The 16,325-nt window shown below is 51.7% G+C and overlaps 1 protein-coding gene across 7 annotated transcripts in view; it reads right to left on the bottom strand.

Moving 5' to 3' along the window:
- Positions 1-16,325, bottom strand: part of ZFPM1 (zinc finger protein, FOG family member 1) — a 118,227-nt gene that overhangs the window by 68,263 nt on the left and 33,639 nt on the right. For 4 of the 7 annotated variants that reach the window (XM_043494821.1, XM_043494822.1, XM_038368812.2 and 1 more), the window contains one exon: positions 1,621-1,752. In XM_043494821.1, coding sequence (XP_043350756.1) covers positions 1,621-1,752 — 132 coding nt within the window. Of the gene's footprint in view, positions 1-1,620; positions 1,753-2,041; positions 2,094-9,617; positions 9,863-16,325 lie in introns of those variants that run through there. The other 3 variants (XM_038368814.2, XM_038368813.2, XM_038368817.2) reach the window with 3 other exon arrangements.

The raw sequence follows: 16,325 nt of genomic DNA, 5'->3' as shown, positions 1-16,325 counted from the left end.
CTCCACTTTATGGGTCACTTTGTACCTGCTAGCCAATGAACCAGATCGCACTGGCCCATTTAAAGAGGCGCAATGCAGCCCTGTACCTACTAGCCGGATCACCCACTCCTGCATCCCCCGCACCCCCTTGGAGACGTATGCCTACTCTTGGCTCGTGCGCTCTAGGGGAGGCTGTCCTCAGATCACTGCACAGGGATGGTTAGAGGAGCTGAAATGGACATGCAGCCATGAGGCCAATTAGCAGTCAGTTCGGTGTCAGTATCACACTTCAAGTTTCCATGCTCCTGCTTCTGGCTCCCAGTACCCTCCCTCATACAAGCTCAGGTTGCCTCCACCATTCTGTTAAGCAAAGAGGCTGCCAGAGAGAGATGGGTCAAGAAACGACCCTACAGTGAACACAGGAAGAGCCCATCTCCTCCTTCCACTGGCTGCACTGGTGAAAGTTGGGGCAAAGGGGTACAGGCTGGACCAAAGTCAGAATTACTGTGCCAGGGCACCTTCTGATGGGAGGGTCAGGTTAGGTAGCATTTTGAGGTGGAGGGCTGGGTGCCTTTTGCCAGATCTCAGGTCCCACGGAAGTTGCTCCTCCCAGGCTGATTGCCAAACAGAGAGCCGAACACCCGCCGCGTTTGCATGGAGTTGTGAACCCTGCGGGGCAGAGGCCCGGAGGGAGGTGGTGGTCACTGAGCCATGACAGATGTTCCCCAGGCCCAGCTAGCAGCTCCCCTGACACCAGGGAGCAGTCTCCTTATGCAGAGCCGGAGGGGAGCAGGTCACGGATGGGCTGAGCATGGCACTCGCAGGGATTTGGATCTGCAGATGATAGTTTTGATGGCATCATTCTGCCAGTCTTGTAACAACTGAGTGGGTTGTGCTACCCATGCTCGACTGCTGTTCCCCACCTGGGGAGGGCCGAGCATGGAAAAGCCCCCACGAGTAACTAAGTTGAGTGTTAATCTGCTCTTCGATGCACCACAACCTCTCGCACTCCCCTGAAATGGAGCCCATCCCAGACACCTGATGGAAAAGGGGAGGCGGGATCTCAGACACAGCCCCAGCAAGAGGCCAGGCTGGTCGCTTCTCAGCCACAGGGTGTCCAGGAGCAGCACATCTGAGACCACAATGCTCTTCTTTCCCACACCATTTCTGTGGCCCGGTAAAGGCCGGGGGAGCCAGCCCTCCAACAAAGGCAGCGATCCAACCACTGGAGAGCCAAGAGGAACCCCAGCTCCTCGAAGACAGAGCTGCCTGTGAGTGACTCCACCTACTTTGCCCCACACCCTGCCCTGGAAAGCTACCGCTCAGGTGCCCACTGGATAATCACAATCAACACTCACTAGCTTCCTCGAAGGGGGTCTTAGAGGCCAAGCAGTGAACAGGCCTTGGAGAATAAGCAATCTGGGTATTGTCTCCGGAACAGAGTTGAGGCACACTGGCCAGGGGGCGACCTGGTGGGCTTGCACTTCTACTGCTTGCCTTACCACCCCCTGCTCCTCCATTAAGTGGAAGGCTACTGACGCCCTTGGCAGGGAGCTTCTCTCACCATATGCGGTTTAACACAAGAGCCCATGCAAGCAGAGCAGTAACTCCACAGCCATAAGCCACCAAAGCGGGACTTACCTTCACTGCCAGGAGGGCTTGAGGCATCGCACTCTGCAGATCCGTTTTGGGCTGATGCGGCACCCTCTGTCTCAGCTTGGCTGTTCTCTTCCGCCGGGGCGTCGTCACCTTCCTCCATCTCTCCAAAGGAACCTTCAAAACACAAGAGGAGTCTGACAGGTAAGTGATGAGAAGGCAGAGCCGTCGGGCCACATGTCCAGGCAGGCACCCGGCAGAGATAAAGGCCTGGTTATCAATTCCAATCAGGCGGATTCTCATCCTTCCTTTGCTGGGGAGGGAAGATGGGAAGCCACCTGTTGCAAACTCTGAAGCCCTCTCCACAGGGGGGCATTTCATGGCACAAGGCTGATAAAGTGCTTTGTTCTCATCAGGGCTTGGAAAGCCACCCCCCATGAAGTGTTCCCCCCGCAAGGTTTCCCACCTCTTCCACTTCCAGGGAAAGAAGCAGACAGACACATGCTAATTTCTAAGCGATATGTTCCTCTGTCCTCTCCTTCCTGCTAGGAGCATAAGGAAGATGCTCCAGTGACACGCTGCGCTCCAGATGTTAGATACTCCCCGCCCACACACACTCACGCTTCTGGGCAGATGGAACGGGTTCTTCCAAAAACCCTACCTGCAAGAACACAGATTTCAAAGCCACACACATTCCAACCGCAGAGAACATTGAGGGCGTCCTGATAGACTAGCAATGTTCCCTCCCCATGAGCTGGTCCAGTACTACAGCAGGGGGAGAGACATGAGCACCAGGGTGGATTTTTTCAGGGGGGTGGGGAGGAGCAGGGTTTATACCAGTTAGGATTCACTCAGCGATATGTGCAAAAGGAATTCATCAGCTGAGAAGCGCTTCCCAGGCAGACTCCAGTGTTTTCCATGCTCACCACCCCCAGCACTGATCAGAGCACTAGCAGCATTGACCGTTAGGCAGAGTCTGCAAGCAGCCGCCCAGAAAGGGACCAATATGAAATGAACGATGCCCAGGGTCGGGTCTCCAGAGCACTCGCATCCCAGCACTCAACATGTTTAGCTGCCGGGGTGAAGGCCATTTCCTTCACTGAGGGACCCGGGTACAGCTCAGCCCCAGCCCCTCCAGAGCTCTCTGCCCCATCCTGGCTAGCAGGCTTACCTCGCGCCAGCCAACACAAAGCCAGGCTAGTTTTATTGTCACTTTTATAAGCTCTGCTGGCTGCTGCAGTCACACGTTATTGAAGGAAATATATTAAGGCTACAAATGTCTCTGTGCCTTGTAAACGGTACTCTCCAAACATGCAACCACCAGTAAGGCAGGAAAGAAGAGGGGCCGAGGCCATGGCTAGATAGGAGCTGTTTTTAGTTCCTTCTAGGTTCTACTCCCAATCACACGGCTTGTTTGAACCGATCCGCTCCTGGAGGAGGGGAGCTCAGTTATCTTGGGCAGGGGGGTATTTACTTCGTACCCGGTGGGACAGAAAGGAGAGGGGTCCCTTCCTCCCCCAGCCCCACCCATCCAGACTTAGAAGTCCAAGGGGGTACCGTGGCTTCACCTGTGCTGTTTGCCTCCTACCCATCTGGCAAGTGCTTTGGTCTCACACAGCTAACATGGGGCCCAGCGGTGAGGATGACTCTTGCCATGTTAAGGACTGCAGGGAACTGGGCTGAAACCCTCTCCACTTGTTTCGCAGACATCCCAACGAGCCACCCATGAGACGGCATGAACTCCCACAGCTGGGCACCAGGCAGACCGTGACAACAGAACGGGGTTCTCTTGGTACTCACAAAGCCCTTGTTTCGCAATGTCCATAGGGATAGGAGCAGCCAGACTGATTCCCGCGCTGGCGTCTGGGGCCCATGGGGAGAGAGACAGGGGGCAGAGGAGAGAAAGGATCATTTTGACATGCCCCTGGGGAAGTGGATGGGGCAGGGACTGAAGGAAGCTTTCCCCACTCACGTTACTCTGGGGGTGAGACTGCCTTCATCTCACCGGCAAGGCCACAGGCTACATGGGGCACTACTGAAATGTTGGCAAACATATAAGAACGTAAGAATGGCCATACTGAGTCAGACCAAAGGTCCATCCAGCCCAGTGTCCTGTCTTCCAAGAGTAGCCAATGCCTGGTGCCCTAGAGGGAATGAACAGAACAGGGAATCATCAACGGATCCGTCCCCTGTCGCCCATTCCCAGATTCTGGAAGCCACTACTAAACATTATGTTTTTCCATGGCATCTTCCGGAGGACCTTAAAGCCCTTCACAGACATCAGTGAATTCAGGTTTGAAACATTCCTTGGATTATCATCATCATCCCATTTGACCGACAGCTAACCCATGGCATGGCAAATCAAGGGAGAACAACACTGGCTCCTTAAGGGACTGGGCTCCTCAAGGTGCGACGGATATCCTCTGCCCTCATTTTCTGTGCAATCATAAATGAAGACAGGCTGAATTCCTTGGAGCAAAGTCTAACACGGCTGGGCCATGTGTCTATGCAATGATGCCACAGATTGGGATTGAAGCAGGGACCTCCAGAGCTAGGAGCCTGGGGCCTTTCTAGCTAGGGTGGTAAACTCCCATCTTCTGCCGATCAGGCACCAAGAGGGGACGCAGAACGCACACACCTCAGTGGGTCACACGTACGCCAAGCTCACCCCAGAGTTGGAGAAGGCTTTGCCCTTGCAGCCTCCAGACCGGAGTGTGGGTTGCATCCTGTTTCTAACCTCAGCCCCACTGTGCAGCCAGGTGGCTGTGCCATGCAGACTACCTCCAGCAGGACTAACCCCTCAGGGATTAGTCGGCCTCCTCTCGAAAACCACCCGGTTCGCAGCAGATACGCCCACGTCGAGCGGTTGCGACAGGCACGTCTAACTCAGGGCAAATCCAATGCTGCTGGCACTGGAGACAGAAATTCCAGAATAGGACTGTTGGCCAACTCATGTGCATGCTGTTACCCAGAATGCTCTCTTCCAGCTCACGGCAGAGCTGGCACGAGAGCCTGGAGACCACATGGAGAGGTTTGGATGTGCTAGTACAGTGGTTTTCAGCCTGGGGTCCACAGACAAAGGCTAAGATTTCCAAAAGGGTCGGCACCCCTTTCCCTTCCCCATTCCTTCTGGGACACCTGGCACTGGCCACTATTGAAAGACAGGATGCTGGGCTGGATGGACCTTTGGTCTGACCAGTGTGGCCGTTCTGTTCTGCACCTCCATTTGAAAATTTTTAAGGGGTTCACAAATGAAAAAAGGTTGAAAACCACTGTCCTATTGAAACCCCTCCCCACATCATGCAGCTGAGAGGGGGACTTCCATTGTACTCAGGAGTAGCAGAATAAGTCCCACCATACCAAGGAGGCGCTGCCTGGCCGGTGACCCGCCCATTAGACCGCTTGCAGACTGCAGATTTGATCAGCCAGGTTCAGAAATAAAACTGTAGTCACTTAAAAAAAGAGAACCCTGCTTCTAATGATGGAGCCACGGAAGGGAATGCTGCTGTGATAATGAGCTCTCCAGCACAGAGAAAGATCAAACACAAAAACACGATCAAACCGATTGCCTGGGAACAGACCATCGCATCCTCCAATCCCAACCAGGCCTGGAACCTCCGGCCTCCAAATATGGCAAGCAGCTCCCGCCAAAAAGGGGAAGGGGGATCAAACCGCACAGTGCATTTCTCCAGACCTCAGCCACTCTCTCTGACTCCAGGCATGTATATTTACACCGGGAGAACAAAGGGCCCCATAATCTATACAAAGCAGGCAACAATAAGCGTGAATAAAGAGGCTGCCGGAGAAGGGAAGGCAATTTATTCTAATTCTGCTAATTTCAGTTCCAGCACAATTAAAAAGACTCTGATAATATTCAGAAACAATTGCCGGCTAACAAATCGTTTCTCTCGCGGTAAATGAAACATTGTTAGGCTAATTTTTTCTTTCACGCCTTCACGGCTCTTGGGCGTCTGATAAAGTTAACCCGATACTCTCCCCCTTCCCCTCTCTTCCATCCCCACTCTGTGGGCAGGAAAGGCCAGTCCTCACCAGAGGAGAGCGGATGCGGGGTGGGGGGGGGGACACAAGCAACTGTACACACTACAAGCTAGGGGTGTGGTTCCCCTGCTCACGGACACATACTCCTGCTAGCTCTCTTTGAGCTACCATGAGTAGAAACAGCCGCATTCCCGCAGTAACACGGGTAGGGGGAGCAGAAACACGGCTGAGCTGGTTTCCAGCGGGTGCATAATCTGCATGGGTCAGCCATGCCTTCTCTGCCACTCTCTCTGCTACTGTGGCTACGCAGCTGTTTCTATCCATTGAGCTAGCACGAGCACGCACATGTGAGCAGGGACATCACACCCCTAGCTCATAGTGTAGATGTAGACACACGCACACTTGGCCTCTATCTATTCAGTTGTTACTGTCATGCCCAAGGTAGGCCAGGGCTGCTTGTACTCAGCACTGACCACCCAACCTCGCCCTCAGATGTCACACAGCAGAAATCCTGGGCCCCAGCGAAAGGCAGGAATCCTGTTCGGAGAATCCTTGCCCTCCTAGATGGAGTGTCACTCAGGGTTTTGACAGCTCCTATTGCAACACGGCCCCGATCTCGACCTGGGCCTCTGGGTGTTACCATAATACAAAATCATATTAATCCAGTCTGATAGGACAGGAATCTACTCAGACAGGGGCTTCCTTGAACCCCTCTTGCCAGATGGAATATACTGGGGCCTTCCACTCCTTATTCTGAATCAGGCTCATTAATCCTGATGAGAGGCAAAAATTAGATGGCTCATTAGATTGAAAAAGGGACCAGGCCCCTTCCACCGCCAGGACCCATATCAGGATTAGGCATCCAGCCATGTCACCAGGACATGAACACCAACATTGTAAGGTGCATCCTCACCCCCCACAACTAGGCCCCTGGTTAAAGAGAGACCCCAAAGACCGACTGAGCCATGGAACATCTCCATCTAACTCCAGAGCGGCCATCTCTAGGGCTCATCTGTGGGGCAGTGTGGAGGTAGGTTGTAGTATCACTGCATGTACAGAGTTTGTTCTGAGAACAAATGGATCCCGGTCTCGAGGGAAGTCAATTTGGCACCTATTAGCACCAAATTCACTCTTACAAAGGAAAGGAGGTGGGGTGGAGGGCCTCCCCCATGTGTTGGTCTTGTTGAACTTTAGGTCCATCTCTCTCCTTCATGAGATCCTCTTCCAGTGGAAAAGGTGCTTCTCAGACACCAATGCACATAGCTTTTTTGAATTGGTGCCAAGCATTAAATAGTTCAGGTCTGGCACAATGGGACCCAGGATCACAGCAGCGGTTTTGGGAAGCCCTGCACTTTAACAATGGACGTCCCTGCAGCGTCTAGCGTCACAGAATGCAATGGGTATCTCAGCAGTGCGTCCCTGTGCCAGGCCAATACACGGCCACATTTCGGGGACCGTAAAGTCATCCACTCGGTAACTAGCGCTCAGGATCCCGGGGTTCAATCCAGGGACGTGTGCACCCAAAAATGCATCTGCAGGTGTTCAAGGAAAACTGTGACTCCCAATCTCTGCTGTGCCCAGGAGGAAGTACAGGTCCAGGCAGGGCTGGGGCAGAAGCTAAAATATTTTTGTATCTCCATCAATGATGGTTTAAGGTGCCACAACCATAGCCCCCCATTCTTGGCACACAAGGTCAAGCTATCGTGCTCCATCTGGCTCACAGATATGCTCTCCAACATCCCCTCACACCCCCCACATCCTCTTGCAACTTTGCATCCCTCGCTCTGGCTGCAATGTGCCAGGAGCAACAATGTTTCCAGCTGCGCGGGTTAAATGAGCTACTGGATATTTTAAAAGACGAAGCAGTGAGTGGAGCGTCATTTCTCTGGGATTGCTGGAAGCCTTGCACGGTTATCACCTCACGCAGACTCCCTCAGCTTGCCTGATCTGTCTATTCTTCATTAAGCAAATACGCTGAAATGGAAATGAAAACATAATAGCTATTTGATTTTCGGCGAGATATTTTGCATATTGGTTCAGTGCTGATAGTGGAATTTCATCAACTCCCTTTTTTCATGCTTTAAAACTGAATTACTGAGGCTGGCTTTACAGAGAGGTGATGAGCCAAAAAACGCTCCATTCCAAGATACTCCGCTTAGACGATTAACTATTCTCCATCCCCCTCCCTCCTTCTCTCTCTTTTTTTTTTGATAACAAGGAAGGATTTCTTTTTTAAATTACAGCGATTGTAAAAACTTGCATTAAATCTGAGATGATGTGACAAAGTTAACCATGTGAAGGCCAACCCTGGATGAGATCAGGGCCATTAATATATGGCTTGGCTGGTGGTGGGAAGAAAGGATAGAAAATTTTTGCTTGGCAGGATGGGAAGGGGTAGTTGAAAGTTCCAGAAAACCAAATATCCTACAGAACAAGCCCATCGTATCTCAGGGTGCAAGGGACAGCATACGAGGACTGGTCATAGACAAGACTTGGGAAAAACCTATTAACCCAATTACCTGTGTCCCCCCCCACCCCCAAGCTATACCCCCCCTCCTGTAACTTTAAAGGAGTGTAACAATTGTGTGTTGTTCACTGTAGCCATCTACCATCAGCCTTGTACTCAATAAATTGTAGGCAGTATAGCTTAGTACATCTCCTCTCTTGTCGTTTTACCGTCTTTCCATTCCTGGCTTGCCCCACTTTTTCATATCTTTCTTTCCAATCACAAATCATGGTGTATTTTTTTCCCCTCCATGACTCTCTGTGTGTGCGTGTGTGTGTGTGTGTGTGTGTGTGTGTGAGAGACACACACACACACACACACACACACACCCTTCTTCCTGATCATTTTTGTCTTTGCCCTTTTCCCAAAACCTATTTACACTTATCCCCCTTGCCCCCCTCCCCATACACATTGCTTTAACTTATCCCACCATTGTTCCTCTGCCTGCTGCCCCCTCCACCCATAGGGTCTGAAATGACCAGAAACCTCATAGCCACAATATTAAACTAAGACAAGAGGCTCCTCAATCCAGGGGCAATGGCCAAGTGAGAAGCCACCTGCCTCCACATAGTTATTGGAGAAGCAGGAGGGCAAAAGGGTGCTGGGATACCCATCAGGTACCTCGATCCTGCTTGGGGACGCCACCTCTGTCCCTCCATCAGTTTCTCAGCTGCTGCTGGGGTGCAGAGGTCTCACCTGCTTCGCTCTCTTTTGGGTCCCCGTTCCCCAGAGGACAGGTCTGGGTCACCCTAGTTCTCAGCTCTTTCCAAGGCTGCAAGCAAGAAACTGACCTGGGTTATCAATTGCACATGGATGGGCTCCCTAGGAAGCAGCAATGAAAACTGCCTAGTCAGGTTTTGTTCTTCGGCAGCTTAGATCTCTGATCGGCCGTGGCAGCATTGCAGTGCAGTGGTGCACTCAGTTCAGGTCTGGAAGACCTGCATCAAACCACAAGGATTAGAAACCAATACTTTTAACAAAAGCTGAGGGCTTGTCTACACGGGGGAAGTTATACTGGTATAAGCCAATGTGTGAATTTATACTGGTATAATGATTAGTTCAGCTCCTCATGTGGACACTTTGTCTAGTATAAGAGGCATATTTTTGCATGGGGGGGGTTAGTTTATGTCTATTTAGAAGAGGCTATACCAGTATAATTAGATCAATTTTACTGGTATAATTGGCAAGAAACTTTCCCAGGTAAACAGCTCTGCAGGATCTTGGGGCTTGAACAGCCCTCTTTCATATCAACTTCCTATCTGCCCCCGCCAAACTGTTTCTTCAAGCACTTGTAATAGGTTTTGTCCACCCTCGTGTATGTGACTCCAAGATGTATTAAGTTGCCACCAATTCCCACCTTGCAGCGAAAGCTACTCGCATGTCAAGAGAGGCATGGGCAGGAGAATTTGAGAGTTTTATTTTTGAGGGCAAAGTTTCTCTACTACCAGCAATCCTCCAACAAATGCTTATTTCCCCACCCACCCAAAGCAACCCCCCAACCTTTGGGAAGAACTTAGCAGAGTGAGGTCTCCCCTACCTCTTCTCAGGCACCATCCCCCTGGCCTTCACGAGTTGATCGTTAAGATGAGCTACCCACTCTTCACCCTTCTACACATAAGGGCTTCTGAGCCGATGTTCCCAAGAGTGCTGCACATCGGTGGCCTAAGGTTGGAAGCACCAGCTCATTTCCGCACTGAATTCCAGGGGCTCCACTCTCCCATCGGATTAGGAGGCGTGGGGCCTTCACAAACTCTTGGTCGGATGCAGGCTCTCACTCTTGTCCTACAGATGGGACATGGGAAAGCTGCTAAGTGACAGCTCTCTCTTTCCCAGACACAATCATAGAAAGCGTGTATCCGCCACACGTGGGTCAGCACCCACCAACTCCAACCTCTGCTGGCACACCTGTGGCCTCGGTCAAGTCTCTTCTCTTTGAGCCTCAGGTTCCCAGTCTGTGAGACTGGGATAATAACCCCTGCTTCCCAGGGGATGTGTGAGGGGCTAACTGCCAAGCCCTCTGGAGATGAGAAGCGGCGTGGGTTAGAATTCGAGTTCAGACACAAGACTCTTACGTATCAGGGGATTAGGCAGAAGCACCGTGTTAGCCAGACCAGGGGATTCATGGATACATTTACACACCCAGCAACTCCAGAAGTGACTGGCGATTTGGGGCGTTACTTATTGGGGGGAGGGGCTGTCCCAATCTGACACACACCAAAGGAGCCAGTTTTCCAGACAGCATGTAGCGCCCACCTTCCAAAAAAAATATCAGGCCCCTTTTAGGAGCCAAGCTGGGCACCCCAATAATGGAAGTGCCCAAAGTCATCAGCTGCTTTTGAAAATCTTGGCCTGTGTGTCAACCCTCCTTCGACAAGCCACTCACTGGTCTCCACGTGGGCTGCTGCAGGAAGAGTTTCACCTCTACTCCCCCTTTCTTAATTGCACCCGTCCCCATTGGCTCAGCAAGGCTTCTGCTAGCGGCTGGAAATGCCATGACGCCAGGCCGGAGCCAGGCTCTGGCCCTCTCCCTTCTCCAGCAACAATGGCAGCGGGCTGGAGCGGCCATATTTTGGGTTTACTTCATTTTATTTGGAGACACACCGCGAGAGAAAGTGTGAGTGACAAACTAAGCTGTCTGGGCTGTCAGTCATCCCTTTCAGGATCAGGACAGCCGAGATAATCTCCTGACGAGTCCTTGAAATGCCCACTTTGAAGACGACGACAGGTTCATATTTAGCCCATCAGTCTCCCCACAGAGCCTAATTACTACCTATGAAGGCCACTCGTTCATTACCGGAGGATTAGAGCAGGGGGTGGATAAGGATAGTTAACAGCTACCAGCGCAGGAACAGAAACAGCCAAGCTGAGCTTTGAAAGGGAAAATGCCACATCCAGTGGCAGCACCAGGCGTCAGCTCACCAGCAGGTTCAAGATGTTGCCTCCTGCCGCCCCATGAATACAAACAAGCAGGACCACTTCCATCCCACTTACCCCACCCAGCCCTTCTGCTCCCTGGTTCCGGTTCAGTTCAAAACAGCCCTCCCAATTTCTTAACCCTTCTGCAGACTTGCCCCACGCTGCCTCATGACCCCATAGCTTTGTTTGCCACATGCCAAGAGGATGCTCAAAAGAACGCTTTGCAGAGCCCTGGTAAGAAGCATAAGGGAGGACGATGGCCGGTTAAAGATTCTACCAGCTGGGCTGTGGCATCCCTCCTGCCTGTGTGATTCGCTCCTCAGCTGTACTCCAGGTTCTGATGCTTCCATTAAAAACAAAATAAATATGTCTAGCCATCGCCCCCAATCACAAAGAAAAATCTTTAATACATAAACCAAGTGCAATACATGTAGCAACGTCTGCCTGAGTCGGCAGACAGCAGAGCCACTTAGAAAATGTGAACAACAAGTTATTTGCAAACAAGGTTTTTATTTTCCAGCCCTAGCAAGTGGCCTGAAAAATTAATATATGGGGAGGAAGGGTGATCTAAGAGCAAAGGTCCTGGATTGAAGAGACCCAAGTTCAATCCCTGGCCCGGTGACAGATTTCCTGTGCTGATTTCAGGCAAGTTGCTTCATTTCATCTGTAGAGTTGTGATATTTAGCACATCTATCTCCCCACAAGTCTAATTACTACCTAGGAAGGCCACTCATTCATTACCAGAAGATCAGAGCGGAGTGGGGGGCTAGATAAGGGGGCGCTTCTCCACAGCTTACATGGCCCTGGAAGGTAAATCCATTTAGTAAGTATAATGTTGTGTAGCAATAGTTTGGCCACCCCTCCTCCCCACTTGCCATACTAAGTTCCTAGATACCAGACTGTAGTTTGTGTACACGGTACTAGACAAAATGAAGTGCTTTCCTGTGATCAGTGCTAACACCAAGAGACCAATGCAATTTTCACAGTCAGGAAGCAAAGAGGGTGTGGGTCAGTAAAACTGTCATTACACAGGTAATTGTTTGATCATTTCACTCCAATTACATTTCTTTCAGCATCTGAACAATAAACCTTTTCTTGATCCTTCTCATTTATCCAGCAAATTTAGAAAAAAAAAAAGTTTGTTTCCAGGCTGCCAAGAGAGAGACCCTGGACTATCCGAAAGCAGGCATGCAGACAAGAGTGAAGTGATAAGAGGCCTTGATAACAGATAGAAAATAGCAACAGATTCAGACTTTCCCACCGGCTTGGAAATCAGGGGAGGAGGCGATTCCACGGGGCAAATGACAATCTGTTCTCCGTCCATCGCCCTCCCAATGTGGGGGGAAGGGGAGACAACGACGAGACAAACAGGCTCATATCTTCAGCTAAAATATGTTTGATCCTCCAGGACCGTTCTGCACTGCCACAGGGTAGAGACCTCAGTGTTGCCAACCCCTGAGCCTTTAAAAATAACAAAATCCACAAATTTATTCTTCTCTCTGCAAAACCAGTTAGATTTTTATGAAACCAATCATGAGATTTTCAGTTTGGGGGTCTCCTGCCTTGGGACAGACCTGTCTTGGGGCCCATATTTCCAAGCTCCTCTCTGGAGCAGCCAGCGCTAGACACATGCTTTATTTTATTTTTTATTTTTTTTAAATGAAAGGACAGGTTCTCACGCAGTCAAAGGACTCCAGGGGCTGAGGCACTGATAAAAAAAACCACCAACTCTCCAGGCTCGGGAGAGCTGGCGACGCTGTCCCTATAGAGAGGTTTCCCTGGTTTACAGAGGTTCTGAACAGCTTAAATGCTACACGGGCACATGCATGAGTCAGACAGCCCGACAGCCTGCCATGGACTTAAGGGTGATCCAGAAGTGGCTCTAAGTTAGTAGAGAAATGGGGTGGAATCCTTCCTTCCATACCAACAGTTTGGGCCGGTTAGGCAAGTTATTGTCCCCCCAACCTCCCTCTTTTGCCTGTCGCATCTATTCAGACAATAAGCTCTTTGGGTTAGAGACTGTCCCTCTCCTTCTCTGTACAGCACCTAGCACAATAAGGCCCTGATTGCATTGGGGGGCCCCCAGGCGCTACCGTAAGACAAATACAAATTAAGCAGTGTATTGAGTTCTGCCCGTCAGCTCTGTCCAGGACCTTAACAGCCACCTCTACCTCCAGCTGCATACCTTCCAGCCCTAGATCCACTGGAGCGAACAGCTGGCGTCAGGTGAGCTTGCTGCTTCCTCTCCCACCTAACAAGAGGAGCAGAAGGGGTTGGGATTCACGGGACGGAGACCGGATAATGTAGCTGGAGCCTTTCCCTGTCCTCCCACCCTTGGCAATCCCTATTTGTGTAAGGAACACAGGGGGACTAAGATAGTAGGAGGAGATCGGCACCCAGGGAAGAGCTAGATAAACTCCCATCTCTGGGGAGAACTCCTGCTCCTCTGAAGGCAGCCGAGGTCGTTCCCACCACAGATCACACACCTAGGCAGACCAGATGCTTGGGGCTCCCCATGCAAGCCCAGGGTGCTCCCAGCCTTGCAGAATGCACGGGAGGTAACAGAACCACCATACCAGCAGCTGGGCATAGACCAGGTCATCCAACAAGCCCTGGTTTTAGAGGGCTCCTAACGACGCCAGAGAAGTTTGAGGGTCTCCTGATTGTGCACCCTAAAAGCATGCATTTGCTTTAAGGTAGTGAGGTGCCCTCGCCCAGGGTCTGGGTCCCCAGTACCCCGGCTGAGAAGGCCGGGTCTGGAGAACAGAATGGGTCTGTTCAGACACTGGGGTTACTTCAATGGCACCACATCGGGCTGGAATCCCAAACCCGCTCAGGCAGGCAATAAACTCCCAGTGAAATCAATACCGGCATTCTGCACCCATGGCTATGTCTACACAGCAAAACGTGTGCTCAGGCTAGCCTACTCACCTCTGAGTGAGACCAAATCCAGCGAGCGCAAGGGAATAATAGCCATGAAGACAACCCAGGGTCCATGCCACCAGCACTGCGCCACCTTCGCTGCCACTGTTACCCACAGCAGCTGGATTCAAGCTCGCTCAGGTTGGCCAGCCTGTGCACAGCTTTTGCTGTGTAGACAAACCCTTAGAGAACTTCTGGACAGACACCAGTTTTAATAAATCCTCCCCACTCACAACAGCTACATCTAGGGACTAATCGAAGTTAACACCACCCCTCTCCCAAACTAAGGTCTCTGCCACCCATGTACTCCCATCAGGATGCATCGTCCCCCAGCCAGCAGTACAGAGGTAAATAGGATGCATCGTTCCAGACAGGGACCCTTAACAGCAGGAGCATTGCAAGGCTGATCAGCACAGCTTGGAGAGCACACACAGGAAACACAAGCCAAGCTGGGAAAGGCAAAGCCCCACAGCAAATTAAAAAAATAGAGGGGGAAGATGCCAAAAAGCAGGAGCAAGGGTTGGTTTCCAAGCCTTGTAAGAACCATCTCTAGCTCCCACCATCATCTCCCAAACCCCTCCCGAATCAGGGGCTCTGCCACCCCAGAGATACCCCCCAACACACACACACAGCCCCCTCCCAACTTAGATCAGGTGTCCATTCCACCACGCTCAGCTATTACTAGACTGGAGGTGCTGATGCTTTGTTGGGAATTTGGAGGCATTTTTTGAGGCCAGCTCTGCGCTTTCAGCAATGGGAAGGTTTGAGCTGGCCTCTGGTCGTTCACATCACCACCCCCTGGGTGACTTCCAAAGCTGCCACACTGCATGTGAGTAGAGGTGCTGCAAGCAGCTGGGCAATTCAAGAATGCTTGGGGGGGCGGGGGGAGGGTGGAGAAACAGGAGAGATACACGGCAGGATGCGCAATTCTTCCTGATTATTTCTTCTCCCGTGGCCTTTACCTTCCCTCTGCAGGGGACAGCACAAAGTCTGGGCAGACCCTTGGCAAGCCCACCCCTAGCAAAGCTTTCCCTCAACAGGAGAGAGGAGATGCTCCAAGCTAGCCAACTGGATAGGTCATAGGTGCACGCGCCAGGAGTGCGCGCACACATGGCATCTGTCGGGAGCCAGCCCAGATGCCTTGAGCTGGCCATTCCTGGAAAGCGTTAACACGCAAGCAGTGCCGGGCTCTGAGGGAACTTGACCCTGAGCAGAGCAGGAGGAGTGACCGTGCTGGAATGAGAGGGCCACGCAGAAGGAGCTGGGGGTGAATCCAGGTTCTCCTGCAAAGTCAGCGAGCTTGATAGAAAGCAGATAATGGCTCTTTGTCTCTGCAGCGTCCTTCAGGCTCTTATCCAGTCGCTGACCCTGAATTCATCTTCAAATTAAAAAGAAATATATAGAACGGAGACTGGAGTCGGCAGATGGATGCTTCCCACCAGGCCCCAGGGAGCTGAAAGCTGTGCCTCTCCCAGCTTGTAAAACATGGGCATGACGTCTGCCAGTCACCTGGCAATCAGGAAGCAGGGAGACCAGTTATTACCTGGGCTTGAAAACACTCCCAACTCCCCTGTTGACTTGGCCCCAAGAGTGCCAAGGCAGGCGAAGGCCTCACTCTAGCTACCATGCTTTCCTGTACCAGTCTCTTCCTCCAGCCCAGAAGAGAGTCTTCCCCGCCCTCCCCAGGGCTTTCCTGCTCTGGACCACTCCGACCAGAGATTCAGCTAAGAGAGCGGGGACAAGCAACTAACTTTGCTCAGTAAGCCAAGCCGGGAGCTGCCTTCCCTGAATGTGGGACAGCCTTTTGCCTCCTCACCATTTGTCTCCGAGCACCATACCCGGAGGGCAGGGACCGGGCACACCTGAGATGAGAGCTTCCTCACCTGCACGTGACCGACAAGTCACTGGGTGTATAACAAATTTGGCCAATCATCCAGGATCCTCCATTTCCCCCATCTCTTCACAAAGCTTCGTTAGGGTCTCTCCTTTAGGAGCTTCATGCACACACGGCAGGGGAAGAATGGCCCAGTGGCTAGGGCTCTAGCTTTGGAAACCTGAGTTCAATTCCCTGCTCCGCCACGGAGTTCCTGTGTGACCATGGGTAATTCACTTAGCTTCTCTGGGCCTCAGTTCTCCCATTTCTACAATGGGGTTAATAGCACTGTCCTAGCGCACAGGAACTCCAGGGAGGTTCCTGTTGTGATCTGCCAGAGCCATCGACCGGACAGTTGCGCTTGCCGTAGCCAGCATCAACAGATGATTTTTTACACCAGAGAGCGCCGCAGAGAGGAAGCCGTTGTTGGGAGCAAGCGGGTGGAAAGCCACAGCGCCGCAGACGGGGCAACCCATTGCTCTCCACCGCTATAGGCATTTTGAAGGAGGACTTGAGCTCCCTCTCTTTGTCCTC

Source organism: Dermochelys coriacea, chromosome 12 (assembly GCF_009764565.3).
Source record: "Dermochelys coriacea isolate rDerCor1 chromosome 12, rDerCor1.pri.v4, whole genome shotgun sequence".
Lineage (NCBI taxonomy): Eukaryota > Metazoa > Chordata > Testudines > Dermochelyidae > Dermochelys > Dermochelys coriacea.
Note: the sequence above shows the minus strand (reverse complement) of the source record. Positions and strands in the feature narration are given on the sequence as shown.